This window comes from Mesoplodon mirus (genome assembly GCF_964341445.2).
Source record: "Mesoplodon mirus genome assembly, chromosome: 7".
Taxonomy (NCBI): domain Eukaryota; kingdom Metazoa; phylum Chordata; class Mammalia; order Artiodactyla; family Ziphiidae; genus Mesoplodon; species Mesoplodon mirus.
The window spans coordinates 86,736,172-86,760,095 of NC_138983.1; the positions used below are offsets into that span (position 1 = coordinate 86,736,172).

The window sequence follows — 23,924 nt, forward strand, 5'->3', positions numbered from 1 at the left end:
GTGAGATCCAGCTGAGCTCCCCACCTGGAGACGGTCCCTCTACTCCCAACCTCAGAGAAGGAAGGTTCGATTTTATCAGGAAGACCAACACGTTTCTGAAGACTCACATCTCTAAACGTGTGAGCAAATGTCTAGAAAAATTGTAGGAGAAAATGCTGGTACAGAGAGGATGGCTTTATTATGTTTTCCAAAAGCTGGTTTAGACCAGCTGCCGCAGCAAGCCACGCTGACCTGAGCTGTCCATTGTCATGTGTCAGTCAAACACCCGATCAAACATCCATTTAGGATACAGGGCACCTTCAACCTAACAATCAAATTACTTCTGAAAATCCTGGAAAACACAAACTATGCTCCCTAAGAAAGGAAGGTTTTCTTGGATAATACTCTTTAAATACTGTTTGACAATAATAACTATCATCTATTAAAGTGCTCGCTATGAGCTAGGCACTGGGATAAGCACTTTACATAATGATCTCCTTTAATTTTTCCATCATCATTTTACAGCTGGGAAATTGAAGTCCCAGAAAGGTTAGGAGGCTGCCCAAGGTCACAGAGCTTGCAGAGCTGGGATTAGGACACAGGTCTCTGATTCTAGAACTTGTGTCTTCTTAATCATCATGGCTCCCTTCTGCTGCCCTTTATGTGTTCATGTTTTTCAGTTTATAGCAAAAAGCAAATGTTAGGCAAGCTCATGACATACTGTTGTACATTAGCTTGTTGGATATTTTCTGCAGAATACAACATGTGATGTGAAAAGGAGGGCCCAGAGATTGACCTGGCCAGCATCAGTGCAATGCTATATCATGCTGTACATGATGGCAAGCCGCCTTTCTATTCAAACATTGGATCGGTGGTACGGCCAGGCACCGATCAGTCCATACAGGTGCCAGCCCATCAGGGAGGACCTGGCCTCGAACCAATGATGTATACAGTGGTGCCAGGGCACACGGCTCGTGTCTGTCCTCATGCCCACCCTCCCCACGTGTCAGTCAATGCAGAGACAAAGTTTCTTTGGTTACCGTTCCGATCTCTACTCTTGAAAAAGGTGGCAAGTCAGGTTTTACATCCAATATTTTCTGAACATTTTTTTCCATCCCGAGGGTCTTTAAGTCTAGAAATGATCCATCCATGTGGTCCTTGTGATCTATAAAAGAAATAATTTACACTCAAAAGAAAGGCTCAGGAAGAAGTTACTGCATGTAAAAGTCACAGCTGCTATTTACTGGACACTTACCACAGGCCAGTACTAATTAGTTCACCATCCTCCCTTGGCAGGTGAGGTATCGAGGCCCAGAGAGGTGAAATGACTTGTCCAAGGCCACACAGCTCATATGAGGCTGCAGCCTCCCAGGGCGGGGGCACTGAGGGGGAACCTTCGGCCACGGGTGTGAGGATGGACTTGAACCCAGGCTTCTGTGTCCTAGCCCAGGGCTCCACCCAGCAGCAAGCTTGGCTTCTTGAAAGCCCTATTCCCTCTAAACACGGTATTTATCCTGGGAAGTTCCCCAAGGTTGGTCCTTGCACAGCATCCGTCTATGAAAAAGTCCCAGGGGAGGCGCCATCATTCACCTGGTGTGATCACTGCTTGGCTGAGGCCCCACTGGGCGTGGGCACGCATGGGTATGCAGAGTTGGAGGGGATGGCATGTCAGAATGGAAGAGGTGGTTGGGTGAATGATGCCTCCCCCCCAAAGATGTCTGGGTCCTAATCCTTAGAGCCTATGAACATTACCTGACAGGGCAGAAGGACCTTTGCAGATGTGATGAAGGTAAGGATCTTGAGATGCGGGCTTATCCTGGATTAGCTGGGGGGACCCAATATAGGTGCATGGGTTCTTACAAGAAGCAGACACAGGGAGTCTGACTACAGACAGACAGAGACGGTGATGTGACAGAAGCAGAGAGTTGAAGGTGCTCCTCTGCTGTGAGCCAAGGAAAGCGGGGAATTTTTATTTCCTCGCCTTTTCCAGTCTAGAGACTAGAAAAGGCAAGGAAACGGATTCTTTCCTAGAGCCTCCAGAAGGAACCAGCCCTTGCCTTTACCTTAGCGAAACTGATTTTGGACCTTTGGCCTCCAGAACTGTAAAAGAATAAATATGAGTTGTGTTAAGCCCCTAAGTTTGTGGTAATTTGTTAGAACAGCCATAGGAAACTAATATGGGGGGTGAAGGCAGGAGGTAGGATGAGAGGTGGGGAAATGCAGTGCATGTTCTGGAAGAGCTTAATTGGGTTAGAGCAGATGATGGGGGAGGGGAGGAGTAGAGGGAAGAGTCGGGATGGAAAGATGAGCTCAGTTTGTGGCCAGCCTAGAACAGTAGCCTAAAGAGTATAAACTTGATTTAAACATCACTGAAATGTCACGAGTGTGACCTGTGTGCCCGGCCCTCTGCCAAGCAATCAACGCATCACCCCACTGTATTGTCCCGCCATCGCCTCCTTTTACACATGAGGCAGTCGGGCTCTGAGACCTGTGGCTGCTGGACGCCACACAGCTGGCAAATGGCTGAGCCAGGGCTTGGGATTACAGTGGTGTGACTCCAGGGTCTGAGTCACTGCTATTTCAGCTTCTGATGGAGCAGTGAGTTGGCTTAATGAAGGGTGATTTTTTTTTTCAGAAAAATAACCGGGATGTATCAGAGACGAAGGAGCCAGCAGCATTTCTCAGCTGCAGCATCTCGACGTGTTGGGCGGGACAGTCCTCGTCGTGGGAGCCGTCCTGGGCACCGTAGGACGTTTAGCAGCATCCCTGGCCTCCACCTACTGGCTGCCAGGAGCATCACCCACCCAAGCTGTAATTATGAAAGATGAGAGGGTTTCAAGAAAGCAAACCGAGAGGGTTGGGTAGGCCAGAGAGAACATGGCGGGGGGAGGAAGCTGGGGCTTCAGTGCAGGGGGGGCCACGTCAGTTGCCAAAGAGGCAAAGACAATGTGGGAAGTTGGTGGTGAGCACACAGGGTGTAATGCACTTCAAGGTCTTAGTGGGACAGGAGTACAAGCAGTAGAAAAGGAGCTAAAGAAGCAGTGGTCCCAGTGAAGATGCACCAGCTTGAAGTGCATGTTTGATGACGAAGGAGAAAGATGGAGTGGGAGGCTGTAGACGCTGAAGAAGGAGGTCGTGATTCAGGAGCTTGTGCACAAGGTGGTCTGGGAGGGAGAGAGAAGGGGAGACTCAGGGAGGGAAGAGCTGCATTTGGAAAGAGAACGTAGTGAGGGAAGATGGAGGGAAAGGAGGAAAGGTGGGTGCGGAGAGAGACAGGAGGGGAGCTAAATAGGCTCGTGCCTGGGCCCTTGACCTCTGACAATGCCACTTGCTGAGAATTTCCAGCTTGGAAGAGTGAGAATAATAATATTATAATAATAGCTATTCAGTATTAACCACTTGCCGTGTGCCAGGCACCATGCCAGAAGTTTACCACGTGATATTTTCTGATCATTACAAACAGCCTAGCAAGGAAATGTGTTTGCATTTATAGGTGAGACACAGACGCCCAGCAAGGTTAAGCTATGGAGCTGGTAAGCAGTAGGATCAGAATTCAGACCTAGGTCTCTCATTCTCTTTTCAGAGAGACTAGACGCTGGAGAGTGAAGCGCTGGGCTGGCTTATGTGAAGGGTGCGTGAGGAGAGGGGCACTGGGTGGATCCCGAGATGGCAGAGATGGGTGATGCAGACTTGGGCTGTTGGAAAGAGGGATTTTCTTCTCTGGGAGAAGCAGCAATTCTTGATTATAGTTCTGGTTACAAAATTTACACATGCCTGTTACACAAATCCAAACAGGGCAGAAACCCATAAAGTGGAAAGTGTCCCCCCGCTGTATCCTCAGTGGCCGGCACACAGTAGGGCTGCAATAAATAGTTGTTGAACGACTGAGGGAAAGTCAAGGCTCACGCAGTCTTATCATGCTGGGATAATACTCTCAACACTTTTATGTCTTTTCCTCCAGATTTCTCCTGTGGTTGGATATTGGCATTTGAAAAAAAAAAAAAAAGAAAAAAAAGGGGAGAACACTGTGCATATTGTATTACAACTTTCTTTTTTTTCACATAAAAATACTGTGTATCTTGGATATCTGAGAAAGAGCGATTTTCTATGTATGCAGGGAATCCTTTTATTTGCAACAAAGTCTTGCAGAAATAGACACAATCAACTGAGCTTGCAAAGATCAATGTAAAAAGTCCTTTCTTTCCCTTATCAAAAGAAGCTGAGAAACCAGGCAGGAGGAGAGGGGAGCTGAGTTTTAAGGTCCTCCTTAGATGTTTCCTGTCTTCCAGTGGGACCACACAGTAATCCTTCACCAATTAGATTTTTTTTTTTTTAGGTCGCAGCTTTTTTATTTTTTAATTGAGATATAGTCAATGTAAAATATTGTATGTTTCAGGTGTACAACATAGTGATTCACAATTTTTAAAGGTTATATTCCATTTATAGTTATTATAAAATATTGGCTATGGGCTTCCCTGGTGGCGCAGTGGTTGAGAGTCTGCCTGCTAATGCAGGGGACACGGGTTCGGGCCCTGGTCTGGGAGGATCCCAAATGCCGCGGAGCGACTAGGCCTGTGAGCCACAACTACTGAGCCTGCGTGTCTGGAGCCTGTGTTCCGCAACGAGAGAGGCCGCGATAGTGAGAGGCCAGCGCACCACAATGAGGAGTGGCCCCCGCTTGCCACAACTAGAGAAAGCCCTCGCACAGAAACGAAGACCCAAGACAGCCAAAAAAATAAATAAATGAACAAATGTGGGGTTTAAAAAAAAAAGAAAAAAAATTAGGAAAAAGTGAAATTAAAAAAAATATATTGGCCATATTCCCTGTGCTGTAAAATATATCATTGTAGCTTATTTATTTTATACATAGTAGTTTGTACCTCTTTTTTTAAAAATTGGAGTATAGCTGCTTTACGATGTTGTGTTAGTTTCAACTGTACAGCAACGTGAATCAGCTCTATGTATTCATATAGCCCCTCTTTTTTGAATTTCCTTCCCATTCTGGTCACAGAAGGATGGAACGCTTCATGAATTTCCGTGTCATCCTTGCACAGGGGCCATGTTAATCTTCTCTGTATTGTTCCGATTTTAGTATATGTGCTGCTGAAGTGAGCACGGTAGTTTGTTCCTCTTATTTCCCTACCTCTAACTTGTCCCTCCCCCTTTCCCGCTCCCCACTGGTAACCACTAGTTTGTTTTCTATATCTGTGAGTCTATTTCTTTTTTTCTTATATTCACTAGTTTTATTTTTTAGATTCCACATAAAAGTCATATCATACAGTATTTGTCTTTCTCTGTCTGACTTATTTCACTAAGCATAGTACCCTCCAAGTCCATCCATGTTGCTGCAAATGGCAAAATTGCATTCTTTTTTATGGCTGTGTAGTATTCCACTGCATATATAGATATAGATATAGATATAGATATAGATATAGATATATCACATCTATTTTTGGGGGGTGGCCACACCATGCAGCTTGTGGGATCTTAGTTCCCCAACCAGGGACTGAACCTGGGCCGTAGCAGTGAAAGCGTCAACTCCTATCCACTGGACCGCCAGGGAATTCCCTACTGCATCTTCTTTATCCACTCATCTGTGGATGGGCACTTAGGTTGCTTTCATGTCTTGGCTATCGTAAATAATGCTGCTATGAACATTGGGGTGCATGCATCTTTCTGAATTAGTGTTTTCCATTTTAGGGGAATAAATACCGAGGAGTGGAATTGCTGGATCATGTGGTAGTTCTATTTTTAGTGTTTTGAGAAACCTTCAAACTGTTTTCCGTAGTGGCCACACCAATTTACATTTCCACCAACAGTGTACAAGGGTTCCCTTTTCTCCATATCCTCGCCAACAGTTGTTATTTGTGTTCTTTTTGGTGACGGCCATTGTGACAGGTGTTAGGTGATATCTTAACCAATCAGATCTTTAGTAGTGACCCCAATCTCCTGGGCTGCTCATGACATGATACAACAATAGTTACTCAACCTGGACTTCCCTGAGGGATTTATTTCAGGATTTTACAGACCTAGCTCGTTACGTGCGTTTTATCCCTTAGGACAATATTTTAAAAGGCAGGTAGTATGGTGGTTCAGAGCAGGGGCGTTGAGGTCAGAGGGACCTGGATGGAGTCCCAGCTTTACCACTCGGCAGCTAGGAAATGCAGCCCATTGTCAAGAGCCGAGGAAGAAGGCCTGGGAAGAGAACTGGGTGCTCACGGCTAAGAAAATCTGACTAGCTGTCAAATAGAGATGCGGCAGGGGTCACAGGTAAAGGCACCTCGGCGTGAGTAAATCAAGCTGCCCTACCTGTGTGCATACCCATCTGCTTGCCATCCACATTTAGTTCACATTCAATCAACAAGTATTCAAGGCTGATGCGGATGGCAGCTACCGTTTCCTAAGGCTTATGTGTGACCCCATGATTTGGGTACCACGTCGTTTAATCCTCACAACTACCTGGTGAGATCTTAACCCCATTTTATAACCAAGTAAACAGAGGCACACAGAAGTCGAGATCTGCTCACACAATGAGTAACCGCACACTTGAGAGTCACACCTTAGTAGCTGGTCTCCAAAGCCTGAACTCAGAATTATTCGCTCTAATGCAAATGGGGCTTTGCTGGGGCGAGGCCCGCGGTGCGCATCAGACACCCTTCACTCCAGGGAATGAAACTCTCAGGTTTGTCTCTGTTCAAGTTAACGACAGAACCTGTCCTCTAGGAACTGGGCATGTACCTGGTACCCCTCTGGATCTTCGGAGGGCACGTGGGGTCACAGAAAAAGCACAAGTGCCGGGATCACAACGACCTCAGTTTGAGTCCTGACCCTACCATGTACCAGCTGTGTGACTTTGAGCAAGTTCCTTAATGTTATTGATACTCAGTTTCCTTACTTGCAAAATAAAGACGACAATAGTACCTGGCTCATTGGGCTGTTGGAAGATGAAAGTACTCAGTACATGTAAAACAACTAACACAGTGACAAGTACCCAGGAGGAGTTAAACAAACCATGGTTCCTACCCTCCTCTTAGGAACTGTGAACACACAAGGCTCTTAGGACTGCTTGCGTATGGTGATGAGTGACTCGGGGATCCCCTGCTGGCCTCAGTAATGGGAAGTACCTTGAATCACTTATCATGGTGGTCTAACACATAAAAAGTTTTTGAGCCAGCTTCTTCTCTTTTTTTAGCGGTACGTGGGCCTCTCACTGTTGTGGCCTCTCCTGTTGCGGAGCACAGGCTCCGGACGCGCAGGCTCAGCGGCCATGGCTCACGGGCCCAGCTGCTCCGCGGCATGTGGGATCTTCCCGGACCGGGGCACGAACCCGTGTCCCCTGCATCGGCAGGCGGACTCTCAACCACTGCGCCACCAGGGAAGCCCCTGATGGCTTAATTTCGCAACCCATGTTTCTTTACGGGAATGTAAGACTAGATTTAGAGACAGAGGCTTCAGTGACTCCTAAAGCCTGGGGAGGGGACAGTGCACACATTGCTTGGCCCCGCTATTACTAGGATAGAGATCATGGTCTTTCCTTGTTTTAGTTCTGATTTTGAAGAACAGCTAGAACTGTGGGCCACATCTCTCTTGGTTTCACGCACACTCAGACTCTGCCGTGATTACAACGACAGTAATACAGGGGTTGGGGAGGGGCTGGGTTGCCGGGAGCAATGCAGCGCCCCTGTTCTCTATGCTATCTGTGAGGGGCAGGCACGTACAGAAAAGTTCATCTGGATTTTGCCTTTTTTTTTTTTAATACTTTTTTTCTTAAACCCCACATTTGTTTATTTATTTATTTTTTTGGCTGTCTTGGGTCTTCGTTTCTGTGAGAGGGCTTCATCTAGTTGCAGCAAGCAGGGGCCACTCTTCATCGCGGTGCGCAGGCCTCTCACTATCGCGGCCTCTCGTTGCGGAGCACAGGCTGCAGACGCGCAGGCTCAGTAGTTGTGGCTCACGGGTCTAGCTGCTCCGCGGCATGTGGGATCCTCCCAGACCAGGGCTCGAACCCGTGTCCCCTGCATTAGCAGGCAGACTCCCAACCACTGTGCCACCAGGGAAGCCTTGCCTTTCTTTTTAAACACGTTTAAAAGAAATTCACACCACCTTCTGGATTACCTTAGACATATCCTGGCTGGGGTTGCTTAATCACCAGAGTTGAAAATCACTCCTCTATTCTCATTCATTATTGTAAGAATGTCAAATTTGCGCAGCCTCTCTGGAGAGCGCTTTGGCAAGTAGTATCAAGGATAAATGTTGGAGTTTCCCAGGTGTGGCCCTGGGCTCTCCCTTCTCATTCAATACTTTCTTCCTAGTGATACCATTCACACGTATGGCTTTAATCACCATCCATCCATCCACCCGTCCATCCATCCCATCTGACTAAGCACCCGCTATGTGGCACATGTTCTTCTGGGTTCCAGGGCCACATCACTGATACGGTTGGATATCCAGGGTGACAGCTGCGTCCTTGGCACCTCACTTTGGATGTCTACAGGCACCTCACATTCATCTTCCCTCTCAAACCTGGTCCTCCTGTGGCATTCTTTACTCTGGATTTTAGTGAAGGAACCACATCTGTACTTTTAACACAAGCCAGAAACCTGGAGACCTGTAGCCCCCTTTCTCTCCATCACTTCCCTTCTAGCCATATCTAACTCCATCACTGAGGCCTGTTGATTCATCTCTTAAATGCCCCTGGAATCTTCTCTCTTGCTCCGTCCCCTCCATTGCCACAGTGAGGGCCACCATCGTGTCTTGTGACAGCCTCCTAACTGCTCTCCCGGGGTTCTGTGCTGGCCACCTTCCTGTACATTTTCCACTCGTGGCCAAGATGACTGTCTCCAAATGCAAGCCTGTTCCATCAGTTCCTTACTTAAAACCTTTCGTGGGCTTCTCTCTGCTCTCAGGTTAAAGCAGAGCTTCTTACCAGTGCTCTGCAAGCCCCCGGCCACACCATGATACAGCCCCTGTGGACCTCCTTCACCAGTCCCTGCCCTCCGCCTCCATTTCTTTTAGTCCCGTGAGTTTTCCATGCTTCCTGCGATCCCACCACGCTGCTCCCTCCACCCAGAATGCCCTCCCCTCCCCTCTTTGGCAAATAACTCCTATGCACCCTGCAGGTGCCCTGCCGTCCCTGACCAGGTCAGAGCCCTGCACTTCTCCTTCAAAGCAACTGTCATGATTAAAGTTTTACATGTGAGTGATTTTTCAGTTAATGCCCCACCCCTATTCCTCCCTGAGACCCTAAGATCTACAAGCGCAGGGAGAGTGCCTGTTAGTTCCCCAATATTTTATTATGAAAGATTTCAAATGTACAGTGAAGAGGGAGGAATTTTACAGCCAACATCCATATACCCCATAACCTGAATTCTACCTGTTTCTGACCCCATTATATTTCCAACCTGCACTGTGCCTGGTATCTAGGAGGCCTGCGATAAATCTTTGTTGAATGAAAGTGGTTCATATCCTTCCACATCTAGGATGATAAAGATAAGATGAACAGGTATGTGTGAATAATATTTATGTCAGCCTCATCTATTAAGTGTGAAAAACTGGAAGCAACTTAAATGCCCATTATAGAGGACTGGCTAAATAAATTACGGTACACCCTTCAGAATGAGGTTCCTTGCCATCAGTGACAGCGATGATGTAGATCTGTGTGTATTGACATGGAAGGGTGCTCCAGATGTACTGTTAGGAATGAAACTAAAGGAAATTGGGTATAATATGACATTATTCTTTTGTAAAGTTAAAAAATCAATACACGTGGATAGGTAGTGCCTATTTTATGCCAGGTACTATTTTAAGTACTTTACATGTATCAATGCATTTTAATCCTCACAAAAATCCTAAGGGGTGAGTATTCCCTATTATCCCCATTTTACAGGTAAAGAAACAGGCACAGAGAGGGGAAGTAACTTGCCTAGAATCACACAGCTCTTTCCATGGGAAAATGCCCTGGAAGTTCCACACAAAATATGATCGTAGTGACGATACCAAACGCTAGCGAGGATGTGAAGCAACAGGAACTCTCATTCACTGTTGGCGGGAACGCAAAACAGCCACTTTGGAAAAGAGTTTTGTGGTTTTCTTAAAAACTAAACGTACTCTACGGACTTCCCTGGTGGCCTAGTGGTTAAGAATCCGCCTGCCAATGCAAGGGACACAGGTTCAAGCCCTGGTCTGGGAAGATCCCACATGCCACAGAGCAACTAAGCCTGTGTGCCACAACTACTGAGCCTGTGCTCTAGAGCCCGTGAGCCACAACTACTGAGCCCGCGTGCCACAACTACTGAAGCCTGCGCACCTAGAGCCCATGCAACGCAACAAGAGAAGCCACTGCAATGAGAAGCCCGTGCACCACAAGGAAGAGTAGCCCCCGCTTGCCGTAACTAGAGAAAGCCCGTGCGCAGCAATGAAGACCCAATGCAGCCAAAAATAAATAAAATAAAATAAATTAATTAAAAAAAAAAACTAAATGTACTCTAACCACACGATTCAGCAACCGCGCCCTTGGTATTTACTCAAAGAAGTTGAAAACATGTCCACACAAAACCCTGCATGTGGACGTTTATGGCAGCTTTATTCATAACTGCCAAAACTTGGAAGCCACCAGGATGTCCTTCAGTAGGTGAATGGATAATGGAATATTATTGGGCACTTAAAAAGAAAAAAAGAGCTATCAAGCCATGAAAAGACTTGGAGGAAACGAAAATGCATATTACTAAATAAAAAAAACTAATCTGAAAAGTTGTATGATTCCAACTACATGATATCCTGGAAAAGGCAAAAACTATGGCGACGGTAAAAAGATCTGTGGTTGCCAGGGGCTGCGGGGGGGCTGGGAGGGACCACAGAGGATTTTCAGGGCAGTGAAACTATTCTTTTTTTGGGGGGGGATAAGTTCTTTTATTTGGAATAAAAATGTCCAGTTTTGAAAAGAAAAGACGTTATCTTAAAAACTTAAGTCCTCAAACCACAGGTTTCCCCATGACGAGTTGAATTCCTGAACACTGCAGAGGGATTACTGGAGATGTTGATTACTTAAGGCACTAATAGGAAGGCACTGAAGAACAGCAGGGCCAGGCTTCAATCAGACAAACATGCGCTGCCATGGAGGAATTGCATAGGCTGGCTTTGAAGTTGGCTTCTCCTTTGCTTCTTTTTATTTTGTTAAACTTGTAGCTTTACTTTCCTCAATTTCTAGAATATCAGTTTCTAGATATTTGGGTTTATGGGTTATCATCATTTTGCTTTATTACCACGTCCCTGATCTGTAACTTCACCCACCCCACTTCCCCTCTATGGACTCCACAGGTGGCTTTTAATGAATTCTGCGTACTTTCTGTTACTGTGTAGTTACAGAGTGACCTGAGAAGTGAAACTCATAAATCGAGTTGACCTAATACCAGGGCTTTGTGCACAGAATCCACCAATCTGCTCAGAGATGGCCTGATCTGAACCACATCCCCCGCCGTGCTCCCTGGCTTCTGCTTAGGGCAGTAGATTTGGGATCAAAGGCACCTTCAGGACTGGACCATCTTCCCGGTGGAGCATCGTGATTTACAGGGCCTCTGGGTCCTCCCCGGGGTGGGCCTCATTATTGGTGGACCTGCTGGTCTCAGGACTTAATGAAGCTCAGGTTGTTGATGTCTCATCGCAGAAAGAATTCAGTGAGAGACAAAGTGATAGGTAAGACGTGGACTTATTTAGAGAGAAACACACTCCACAGACAGAGCGTGGGCCATCTCAGAAGGCGAGAAAGGCCAGGGCAGTGAAACGATTCTGTATGATATTATAATGGTGGATACATGTCATCACACATTTCTCCAAGTCCAAACCCATAGGATGTACAACACCAAGAGTGACCCCTACACAGCACTGTAAATCAACTACACTCCAATAAAATCAAAATGAAAAAGAGTGAACCCTAATATAAACCATGGACTTTGGGTGATTAGGACATGTCAATGTAGGTTCATCAGTCCTGACAACTGTACCTCTCTGGTGCTGATGCTGATAAATGGGGGAGGCTGTGTATGAGTGGGGACAGGGGGTACCTGGGAAATCTCTGTATCATCCTCTCAATTTTGCCATGAACATAAAACTGCTCTAAAAAACGTCTCTACTCTATATATGTATATATATGGTTACTTCTGAGAGAGAAGATTTAGCATAATTTCGATTTTTCCTTTTGCCACTGTCACGTCTCATTTTTCTCCAGTAATCACGTCTCACTTGTGTACTTTTTTCCAGGAACACTGCTTCTCAAGTGGTGAAGCAAAGTGAAGTCTGGAGAAGGGAACACTTGGCCACATACCTAAGAAGCCTCCCTCAATAGATGTCCCATCGTGATCAGATTCAACGCAATATTTCAGTCATGTAACTATGTGAGAAAAGAGTTTCAATCACCTTTGTCGGAGCTGGAGAACTGGATCCCCACCTCGTGGAGGAGATGCTCCGTTTCCTCCAGCCAGGACAGTGACAGGCGCAAGATGTCCAGTGCCACCTTCTGGAGCCCTGAGACAGGTGGGCTCACCTGCAGGTGCTGTAGGAGGTCGACTTCCTTCTTCAGCTCATTGCTAGAGCAAGACATTGTCATGCACGCCTGGAAAGAGATGAGGTCGTGAGGAGCCCGGGCACCATCGCCAGAAATACCACCTGACGGTTGTGACCCACACAGAGCAGTGTTCTTGACGGGCCCGTGAAGCAGGCAGAGCCGTATGTTGGCCGCCCTGTGACGGCCCAGTTTTACTTCCCTTTTTCGGGGGGCGGAAGGAAGGAGGCAGCTTTTATTTCACGTGCACTCTAACTGGGACTCTGGATGGACAAATAGACCCTTTGTTTAGGTATAGGCAATTCCAAAGCCAAATTGCCAAGGACGATTCGGCTGAAAGGAGAAGCAAATTTGGTTACAGAATTCCTGCTGAGATCAACACACAAGCTGGTCATAAAGTGCGGTTTCCTGATTTGAAAGAGTGCTGACAAGCCAACATTTGCCCAGACTCCCCAAATAGTAGCTGCATATTTCCAGAGAAAGCAGAAGCAGCTGCCTGATGTGATAAGCTGGATCCCTGCGTGGGGGCCATGAAGTGGGGGCTCTGCCAGACCCTCTGGTCCAATAAGGGTAAGAGCAGCCTTCCACTGCTGGGACAGAAAAGAAAACTGCAAATAAAGAGCAGAAGGTTTCGTTGGTTTCTCTGGAAATAACACGGGGCTGTTTTTTTTCCCCCGGGGTCTGGGGCCTCCCAAAGGCAGTACTTGGAGTGTGTCGGGCAGCTTCTCCTTGGCCACACCAAGTTCACCTGGGAGGCATTTCTGGAGGTCCTTTGTTTTCTGATCTCAAACAGATTTCTCCAACAAGAGAAAAGGTGGACTAAAAGCAGAGCTGGACAATTTCCTGAACAAGGAGCACAAAAATGAGACACAGGGGACATTTGAGGAATGGAGAAGGGGGCACCTGGCAACTGTCTAAGGATGTCTTCAGCTTCTTGATGTTCTGGGTGATTTCCTCCTCTTTGCAGCTGCTGAGCTGGGTCTCCTTCTGCAGGGTCCGCTTTTGCTGCCAAACGTTGCTATTGTCCTCTGTGACCCTGCTGCTCTTTTCTGGTAACTGGTGAGAAAAAGAAAAAAAAAAGATTTAAAATGCAGGGTGGGGCTTCCCTGGTGGCGCGGTGGTTGGGAGTCTGCCTGCCGATGCAGGGGATGCGGGTTCAAGCCCTGGTCGGGAAAGATCCCACATGCCGCGGAGCAACTGGGCCTGTGAGCCACAACTACCGAGCCTGCGCGTCTGGAGCCTGTGCTCCGCAACAAGAGAGGCCGCGATAGTGAGAGGCCCGCGCACCGCGATGAAGGGTGGCCCCTGCTCGCCGCAACTGGAGAAAGCCCTCGCACAGAAACGAAGACCCAACCCAGCAAAAATTAATTAATTAATTAATTAAAATGCAGGGTGGCTCTGGGGGGAGGGGACCTGGAGGGCTTCAGCTTAAGCTCGGAGGAGGGAGGTCCTGGCGTGTTTTGGGGTTGGCTCTGGAGCGTGGATATTGGCTCTGTCACCGGGGCATGTTTCCCAGGATCAGAGATGGTGTTTTAAGAGCCAAAGGCCTGTCATGTGGCCACGAGTGTGTTCTAGATTCTTCTGCATTCTGGGAGGGATTCATCACGCTGAGCCTGATGCTGTGGGCTCCTAAAAAGGAGGTCGTCCGAGAGAAGCCCGTGGTGTGATCTTGTGACCCGCGCGCTGACACCCAGGATTGGAGAGGATAAACGGAAGGATAATAAGGCATCGTTACAGCCAGAGGCCCACCCTCACTGCCATCTGCCACTTCAGGAGGAACGAGCGAGCGAGGACGCACCGTCCATGCTGAGGCCGCTCCTTTCCTCGCGGGGCTAACGGAGGTACACCGTGCGGGTCTGCCGACCAGACACAGTCCTGGGTGGTTTAATTTGATTTTCACAGAAACACTGCAAGGGAGTTTAACTGGCTTTTACTTGAAAAGCCAGGAAATCCCAGAAAATCAAAACAAATCTTTATGGTGTAGCAACAGTGTGAAAATTATGTGCCACCAACAAAAAACAGGAACATATGCTCCCAGTGTCTGGAGCCCCGGGTCCCTGAAGGAGAAAGTGGGGAAGAGAGACGAGCCTGCTGATTGGAGACGGGTTTGTCCTGGAACGGTTTCACGCGTCCGCAGGTGGCCTTGAGGACCTGACCTCTGAAGAGCTCCAGCTGCAGCACAAAGAAAGGGAAGGGGATGAGGTGAGGGGCGCAGCTGCAGCGGCACGGCTGGGGGAGGCGCCTCCGTCGCTGGGTCTGGGAGAAATCGGTGAGAAGGCTCTGCACGCCTTCAGTGGTCCTTATGGGTAATTAACACCTTCACCTCTCACCGGAAGGGGCAGTGCCCACACAAGAGAGGGGGACAGCAGGTTTTAATGACTTTTCAGGTGTGCCCGCCTAACCTAGCCGACGCACACGGTCAGCACACACACGTCTCGGGCTCTCGGAAGAGCCACTTGCTGCCAATTATCCAGTGGGAAGTCCAGGGCCGGGAGCGCTCTTCCGTAATTGCTACGTTGGCACCAGGCTGTGAGATAAACATTGAGGCTGTCAGCCCGGGTAACTCGTGTCATCAGCAAGGGCGCCTGGGGAGAGAAGGAGGAGCTGCCTGCTGCCGTTTTGTGCCTTAGACCTTGTGTCCTGAAGACGACGTCTCCTGTACTCCTCTCCAGGTCCCCGGAGCCTGGTGCAGCGCCTGGCACACAGCAGGCACTCAATAAACGTTCATCGAATGCTTAGAACAGAAACACCTGTCAAGTCAGATGTTCAAAGTCCTCTCCTTCAGTTCAGCCAGTTTTTACTGAGTGCCTCCCTGATGCTGGTGTCTTCATATTACGGATGATGAAACAACGCAGTTAAATTAAGTCAGGGCTTCTAGAATGACGAGTTCAAGATGCCCCAGGCTCATGAGACTTGAACGGCAAAGAAGCCCAAGTTTCTCTGGAAATTTCCCAACGTGATGGCCCTTGGCCTGGGTTTTTGGCTCACTGGCAAAATGTGGTCATGAAAGGCTCTAAAACAGAGCCCTGAAGGACCACAAGGGCCACAGAATCAATAAGAACGTGAACAGGTCCTAAGACACAGGAGTCTGCTGCACACCAGGGAGCTCTGGGAAGCCAAGTAGAGGAATTGTGACTCTCCTAAGGACACCTCTGCAGTCATCCTGCCAGAAGCCAGCTGGGTGATTGGAGGGACTCTGGGTCGTCTGCTGGTTTCATGGCCAAGGGAGGGTCCTAGCTCACCCGAGGAAGAGGTTATGCAGAGGGCCCTGTGGGCAATGGCCCGTGTTATCACCAGAGGCGCCCTACAGGACTGCTTGGTGGGGGGTGGGGGTGGGGAGGGACAGGTCCTGCTGGATGGTGGGCTGAGTCCTGTGGTCACTGGCCTGGGGAAGGGCAGGACCTCAGGCCGGGAGCGGGCTGTGGAGACAAGGGGGTGAAGCAGCAAGGCCCAGGCAGCGCAGAGAAGCCTTGTTCGTCCTTTCTCTCTCGAGTCTAGACCTGGAGGAATCTCAGTGTCTCTGAGGGTCTTCCTGGATGACCCCTGGCCAGAGCCATGACCAGGCGCTCGGCAAGTGGCGCAGATCATGCCCTCAAGGCGGGTGTTCGCCATGGGTGCAGAGTGCCAGCAAGGTGAGGGGTAGCCCAGGTGCACGGAGGGAAGCCCAGGCTGGCGGGCTCTCTGCCTTGCTAAGGGGTCGGCACCCTGCAGGAGAAAGGACACCGGGGGTGATGGTGTGGAAGTTGGTTGAAGAGGCTTTCAAACCTGCCTGAGGGTCAGCATCATCATTTAACTTGTGGGTGCCTCTGAAGTTCAGCGCGTGGGACAAATTCCGGTCACACTGATGGTTCAGGCTTGGATGCTACCAAACTCAAGGGCTTTGGGAGCTGGGCTGGGTGGGACAGAGGGCTCCTTTAAGGATCGTGGTTCTTAACCTTTTTTGGTGGTTTACAAATCCTTCTGAGCATCCAATGAGTGACGAGGTGGACTCACTCTCCCAGAAAAAGAAAAGCACAAACACATACATGCAAAACGTTCTTGGTCCCCCTGGAGCCGTGGCTGCCAGGAGAGGATGCCTTGTGGAGGGGGTCCAAGATGGGCTGCCCTCGGTGGGCTGTGTTCTGGAGGGCCAGTGCCCCGTCTTGGGTTCTCCTTTGCTCTCCCTTAGCCTTTGGTGAAGGCTCGTTTGCATGTTCTGGCCCTCATGTCTGTGCCACGTGTCAGAGGAAGGGCCACTGGGCCATCTTGGGTCAGAGGCCTGGGAAATGGCCCTCTCCCCACCCTGCCCACCTCCACCTGGCATAAGCTGTGGTATTCTGGGTTTTACTTTATTAAGAAAAGTGGCAGGACTTCCCTGGCGCTCCAGTGGTTAAGACTCCATGCAGCCACTGCAGGGGGCACGGGTTCCATCCCTGGTCGGGGAACTAAAATCCTGCAAGCCACGCGGTTCGGCCAAACAAAACAAACAAACAAACAAACAGAAATGTGGCAATTCCCTGGGGACACTGACTGTAGCATCTCTTTGGGGGCCCAGAGGAAGAAAGATCGCTCTAAATGTCAGGACAAAAAATGTGAAGGAGAAAGTGCTAGAAACACCACCGAGGTCAAGAGCTCAAACCCTTCCCAAGAGGGAACCGCACAGCTGGTTCACTGGGGTGGGCCTTGAGCTGGGACTGGCTGCTTGGTCAGGGTCTCAGGCAACAGCAAACACTGGAGTGGGCAGCTTCCCAGAAGGAAAAGCCTCTTTAGTGAAATCCACGGGGACGCGGAAGCTGCACAAAGCCCTGCCCCTGAGATAAGCGGGTGAACTAAGGCAGGCCGTCTTCCTCCTCATTCATCCCTGCCGGCCGCTTGGGTGCGGGATTCCGTGGAGAGCACGGGCCCGTGAAGGGGCTCTGCAGCACACCTACCTGACCTACTGCCCTTTCCAAATTGGCTTTAATGAGGTTTTCTCTGTTCCTCATTTCTTTCAGCTGAAGCAATTTCCTTCTGGAATCCTCCCGAAGCTTCTCTTCCACCTGAAAGGATGATGAAAGCGTGGGCTTGCTGCTAATGTGATCATCATGCCCTCTGGGGAAACTTTTCTGGGTGGGCTAATGGCAGTGGGGGAGTCCCTGAGGGGTAGGGACAGCTGCAGCCCAGCAGCAGGGGTCACAGGCATGCACAGGGTGGAGGCAAACTCACAGGGAGTTGCCCCCTACGGGAAAGGGCCGAGCTCTGCACCCGGGGCTCAACTATGTTCTACCGCACACTCCCATCCCAGCTCGGTCCCTAACAAGCCGTACGACACTCGGAAAGTTACTTCACTGCTCCGTGACTCAGTGTCCTCATCTGTCAAATGGGAATGATGATACTAGTATCACTGCATAGAGTCACTGTGGGGATTCAATGTTTGGAATAGTGCTTAAGGGCTCTGTGAGAGTGTTAAGTACCGTTGTAACCTATGAAAGGTGGACGGGAATGTCCGCCGTACAGTCTCGTTCTAATAACTCGTGATGGGTACTTGGAAATGTTATGATTGGGTTTATTATCATAACTGTTTGTCGTTACCACTTTGAGCACACTCACTGGTGGTAACCTCTCTGGAGGCTTGCCAAAGCAATGTCTATTAAGAACTGCAGCCTGCAAAGGAAGGCGTTTAAAGTGGAGAAGCTTGCCTACTTTTCCCCCCTTGCTTGGGTAACAGTCAACGCACGGTAAGCTTGGGAGTGCTCCACGCTACCCTTGGCTGGCCAGTGTAGGCCTCGCAGCTGCTCAATTCTTGGATGCACCTGCTGAGCCCTGGGCCCTGGCACTAACAGGAAATGAGGCAAACACTCGTAAATAAATGGAAAGTTTTTGTGCTGAAACAAATTCACAGGCTGTGTTTTTAGGGATCTGAAGAGGGGGATCACAGGGATGTAATAAAAGACCCAGAAAAGCCCTTAAGAGCTTTCTTCTGAGTAGTGTGGCCCAGTGGAAGAGCCTCTACCCAGCTCCGTTACCTTGGAAAAGTCATCTAAGCTCTCTGGGCCTTAGTTTTCTCCCAGGTCTAAACATGCTCTGACTTCTATTTCAGCAGCCTGTTTCATATGCTGCAAAAGCCAAGTCCAGCCTTGGACTCTGCCCCTGTTTGTGTTCTGCATGAACAGCCCCCGTTCCTGTCCCCAAGCCTCAGAGTCACCTTCAGCGGCCGCCCTGCTCCCTCTCTCACACTCGGGGGTCTCACGCCTGTCCTCCAACCCCTCTCAAATGCAAGCTGGACTGTGACAACTGGCCTCCTCGCCTCAAGTTTAGTTTCTTCCAGTGCAATCTTAACGGTACTGTGAGAGTTACCCTGCTATAAGGCAGCTCTGTCCACCAGAACTTTCTGCAACGGTACAGGTACTCTGAGCGAGGCTGTGTTGTCTAATACGGCAGCCACCAGCCACATCTGGGGATCGAGCACTCGAAATGGGGCTGGTGTGGCGGAGGAACTGAATTAAAATTTTATTTAATTTTCATTAATTTCAGTGTAAACAGTAGCATGTGGCTGTTTGCTATGCCAGGGTAACTGAAGTCAGACAAACCTGGAGTCAGACAAAACCGACTGTGCCATTGGGCTAGTTACTTTACTAGTAACTAGTAGCCTTGACTTTCTCATCTGTAAAATGGAGAGGATGATTTCTAGATCACAGCGCTGTTGTAAAGATTAAGAGGTGAAAAGTTCAGGGTAACGCCTAGTACATGAGAAATTGTAACTCTCATTTTCACCCTAATTACTGTCCACGAATGTCATTGCATCAGTCACTTGTTCAGGAGGCTTAGTAGCTCCCCACTGCCTGTGTGGTACAGAGCCCAAGCGCCTGAACTAAGGCAAAACACCAAGCCAGAGATTCAAGAAGCCCCTACGAACTCTGTACGAGGTAAATAAAACTGGATCCACACCTAGATAAACCATAATAAAACTGCTGGAAATCAAGGAAAAAGACAATCTTAAAAGCAACCGGAGGGCCTCCCTGGTGGCGCAGTGGTTGAGAGTCCGCCTGCCGATGCAGGGGATACGGGTTCGTGCCCCGGTCTGGGAGGATCCCATATGCCGCGGAGCGGCTGGGCCCGTGAGCCACGGCCGCTGGGCCGGCGCGTCCGGAGCCTGTGCTCCGCAACGGGAGAGGCCACAACAGTGAGAGGCCCGCATACCGCAAAAAGAAAAAAAAAAAAAAAAAAAAAAAAAGCAACCGGAGAAAAAGACAGATTATGCAAAGGTACAACAGTTAGGCTTACAGATGACTTCTAAATAGAAATAATAGGAGCCACAAGACAATAGTGACATATCTAATGCTGTATCTAATGTGCTGAAAGAAAAGAGTTGCCATTGTAGAATTCAATACGCAGTCAAATGTGTTTTAAGAATGAAGGTTAAATATACATCTCCAGACAGACACACAGGCACATTTGAGAATTTGTCATCAGCAGAGCCACAATGAGGGAAAACATTAAAGGGTATTCTTCAGACACAAGAAAAATGAACCCAGGTGGGTGATCAGAGATGCAGAAAAGACAAGCAACAGTAAGGGTAATGTGTGGATATGATACTGACTATAGAAAAACACTAATAATGTCTTGTGGGGTTTTAACTATCAAGAGGAGTTTAGAAAATGACAGTAATGGCTTATAAATCTGGAGGGGGTAAGTGAAGTTAAGGTGTTTGAAACTCATTGCACTGTCAAGGAGAAGGGCATCATTATCAACTACTATTGCCTCTTGGTAAGTTAAGAATGCAGGGCTTCCCTGGTGGCGCAGCGGTTGAGAGTCTGCCTGCCGATGCAGGGGACATGGGTTCGTGTCCTGGTCCAGGAGGATCCCACATGCCGCAGAGCGGCTGGGCCTGTGAGCCATGGCCACTGAGCCTGTGCGTCCAGAGCCTGTGCTCCACAACGGAAGAGGCCATAACAGTGAGAGGCCCGCGTACCGAAAAAAAAAAAAAAAGAATGCACTTTATAGTCTTCAGGATGACTACTAAGAGAATAGTAGAAGAGTGAAAAACTTAATTAATGTGTGATTTTGGTGAGTCAAGGATGAATGTTATTGTCTTACTATGACTAAAAGAATAGTAAAAAAGGGAAATATTTCCAAGCTAATAGAGGGGGAAAGTGGAATAAGAGAAAACCATCCACTCAGAAGGAGGCAAGAAAGGAGAGAAAAAGGAACATACCACAGATGGTACATCTGGTATTGAGCAAGAAGGTAGATTTAAATCCCAGTACACGAGTAATTACATAATATAAATGGACTAAAAGTCAAAGATGGTCAAACTGTATTTTGTAAAAATGATACGCTATTTGAAGGCATATGTCTAAAACTTAAGACAAAAATTGACAGAGAACGTATGAAAAAGATAAGGTATGAAAACTCTAACCAACAGAAAGCCAGTGGTGAACCTAAATGACAAAGGAGACGTTAAGGGAGAAACACTACTAGAGATGAAAAGGGACATTTCATGATGATCTAAAGTTTTGCTCTACAGGAAGTATTAGGATCCTAAATTTATATGTACCTAGTAACACAGCCTCAAAATATATAAAGCAAACATCGTTCATATTAAAAGAAGAAACACACAAATTACAAACATGTTGAGATTTTTAAAAACATTCTCAATGATGGAACAAAAAGACAAAAAAAATCAATATGAGAATTTAAGTTGGAACAACATCATTGGCAAACTTGATTTAATGGATCAATTCTTTCTTAGATAATTTCACAATTAAGATTTGAAGGCAGTCTAGGGTAGTGGTTACACACAGGAGCTTTGGAGTCAGGCAGACCTGGATTCAAGTTCTGCCACAACTACTTTATGCAAGTGAACTTGGATAACTTCCTTCACCTCTGTGAGCCTCAGTTTTCCCGACTGTAAAGTGGGGATAATACCAGTATAGACCGCATGGGGTCATTGTGAGGATGAAGAGAGATGATGCAGGTGGAGTGCTGGCCCCAGAGTGGTTCCCAGGCCGACCTGTCCCTGCCATACCTTGCTCTTTTCCCGCAGCGTCATAGAGATCAGGCTCTGCTCGGTACTGCTCCTTTTCAGCTCCACCCTGAGCTTCCTCATTTCTTTTTCCATGTCATGGATTTGCTGAAAGAGTTCCAACAACAGGGAAGTCAACTTCACAACTCATTTCATCCGGTTCATTAAGGCAGAAACCTAGTCTGGGATTCGCTTCATTCCTTCCCTTGGGGGACAATTCCACATCTTTGAGGCAAAGTAGACTTTCTTTCAACGGGTGCAATGAAAGGGCTGGGTGAGGGAAAATTTGAGTTTCTTTTGAAGATCAGCATGGATCCTGGATTAAACAGTACAAGATACCTATCCACTCATTAGAATCTCTTTCCTTGGGGTATATTTTTGAGTTCAATCTAAATAAGGGCTGTTTGGAAGACACAATGGGCACAGTTTGGAAGAAAAGAACAATGACATTTTTCTTTTTTCTCATTTGAGGCAGAGAAGTGTGCTCCTGACAGAGAGAAGAACACACGTCTCCTCCCCCCTGTCCCAGGCACCGGGCTTCCCAACGGATGGAAAACGTACGCCTGGTGATGTGCACGAGGGTTCGGGCCGGTACAGGGGGTGAACATTTACATTGAGTGGTCATCTTTTCATTGTATTCATTTTTATGTTCACCTTCCATACAAGGCCAGTGATACATTTGCTTTTTATTTTGTTTTTATGAATTGTTGTAAAATTGAATGTATTTAAGTAAAAATACTTCAAGAAGAGTTGTGTTAATAACAGTGCTCAGGGCTGTGATAAAACTTGTGACAGTGGATCATGAAAGTCTGGGCATCACAAGTCCAGGGGTAGGGACCACGGTGAATTTCTAGCAGCATATGGTGGCCACCTCCCGTCCCTTTCCCCAGGGGAAACCTGATGAGGGGCCTTGAGCCAACTGCCCAGAAAATCTGGGGAGAGTGTGTTTTCCATGGTCTTTTCACCCATCTCTTTGAGGCCAGCAAATCAAAGCATTAACACACAAACACCCAGAAAGCCCCAGAGCTTGTGCTAGCTAATGGGCCAAGGAACCCCTCCAAAACCCTCAAGGCCCCAATCTAGGCTTTCAGTGGACACCTAGGGGTCAGGAGGTTCAACGCACGGTTTTGCAGAGTTTTAACTCTTTCTCTTGGGCTTCCCACTTCTCCTTCTGGGCATCTTCCTTCTGTAACTCTTCTTTCAGCACTGAGCACTGTGGAGAAAAAGGACAAGGCCACGGGGGCTTGGCTGGGGGTCCCAAGTAATTGTGTTCACGCCCAGGAGTGTTTCCTGCTGTACAACCCAATCACACCGCTGAATTCTGAGAGGCGAGACCATTTGTGTGATGGGAGCACGGGATCCTGCAGTCGTTCCCAGTTCACCCCTCTCATGAGTTCTGAGGAATAGAGCGTCTAAATTCCTCTTCAAAAGCCAGCAAACTTCACTGCAGGGGAAATCCAGCTTTGTAGAGTCTGGGTACTTAGGGTGCAGGAATTGGGATGTTTTCACGCTGTGAACGGTGAGGGTGGAGGGGGCCGAGGCAGTGAGCTGGGGTCCATCTTAGGGCTCTTGTGCAGGTTGCATCTCAAAGACACAACTGCCCCGACTGGTGTGGAGGGGTAAACGGAGCTGTCTTGCCTGAGGGCGGCTTGGCAACAGGCATTAAGGGCTTAAGCATGGATGTGCCTTCTTTTGACCCAGCAATTCCCACTTTAGGAATGTACCTTAAGGACAATGACTGGAGAAATAAGTAAATCTGTAGTTTCAAGGATGCTCTTCACAGAATTGTCAGTAACAGTGGAAGAAAAAAAAAAAGAGGAAACAACCCAAGTGTTGTTTAGAACAGCAGACCACTTTATAACACTGGGTACATCCAGGAGAAAGTATGTAGCTTTTAAGACGAATGATAAGAGCGTTGATTTATTAGAATGGAAAAATAATAAGTATTTAAAAATTTAAAAAATGTGCATAGTATAAATTCACTATAAAATGATTGATTGATTGATTTCTAGGCAATATATAGAAACAAGACTGGAAGAACATACATGAAAATATTAACACTGATTTCTCAAGGTAGCATTTCCTCTCCTCTCTTTTTATTTTTTCTTCTCAATGTCATCTACTTATTTTTCTAAAATTAACACACATGATATATGTCATTAAAAAAAAGGCATCTCAAATGTTCACAAGAGCAGTATCCTTGGTGGTGACGAGCCCTTGTGCTATTGGCCAGCACAGTCTAGAGGAGAAAGGCCCTCATTCCAAGGTCAACGAGGAAGGGGAAATGGGGACATAAATCATCCAAATGCACTTCAGGAGGTAGAAGAGCCAAGCAGGTGCTGTCTTTGCAGATTCCTTCTACTTAGCACCAGCTCTGCATCTGCTTCCCGTCCCCAACACACACAC

The 23,924-nt window shown here is 47.9% G+C and overlaps 1 protein-coding gene across 1 annotated transcript in view; it reads right to left on the reverse strand.

The window, feature by feature from the left end:
• The window catches only part of LOC309808850 (forkhead-associated domain-containing protein 1-like), a gene marked incomplete at both ends in the record, with an annotated part of 409,265 nt that overhangs the window by 320,465 nt on the left and 64,876 nt on the right, over positions 1–23,924 (reverse strand). Inside the window, 7 exons of the mRNA XM_082629422.1 lie at positions 3,046–3,143; positions 12,391–12,586; positions 13,439–13,591; positions 14,291–14,410; positions 14,624–14,707; positions 17,446–17,553; positions 21,522–21,620. Of these exons, the coding sequence (XP_082485548.1) occupies positions 3,046–3,143; positions 12,391–12,586; positions 13,439–13,591; positions 14,291–14,410; positions 14,624–14,707; positions 17,446–17,553; positions 21,522–21,620 (858 nt within the window). The remainder of the gene's footprint in view (positions 1–3,045; positions 3,144–12,390; positions 12,587–13,438; positions 13,592–14,290; positions 14,411–14,623; positions 14,708–17,445; positions 17,554–21,521; positions 21,621–23,924) is intronic.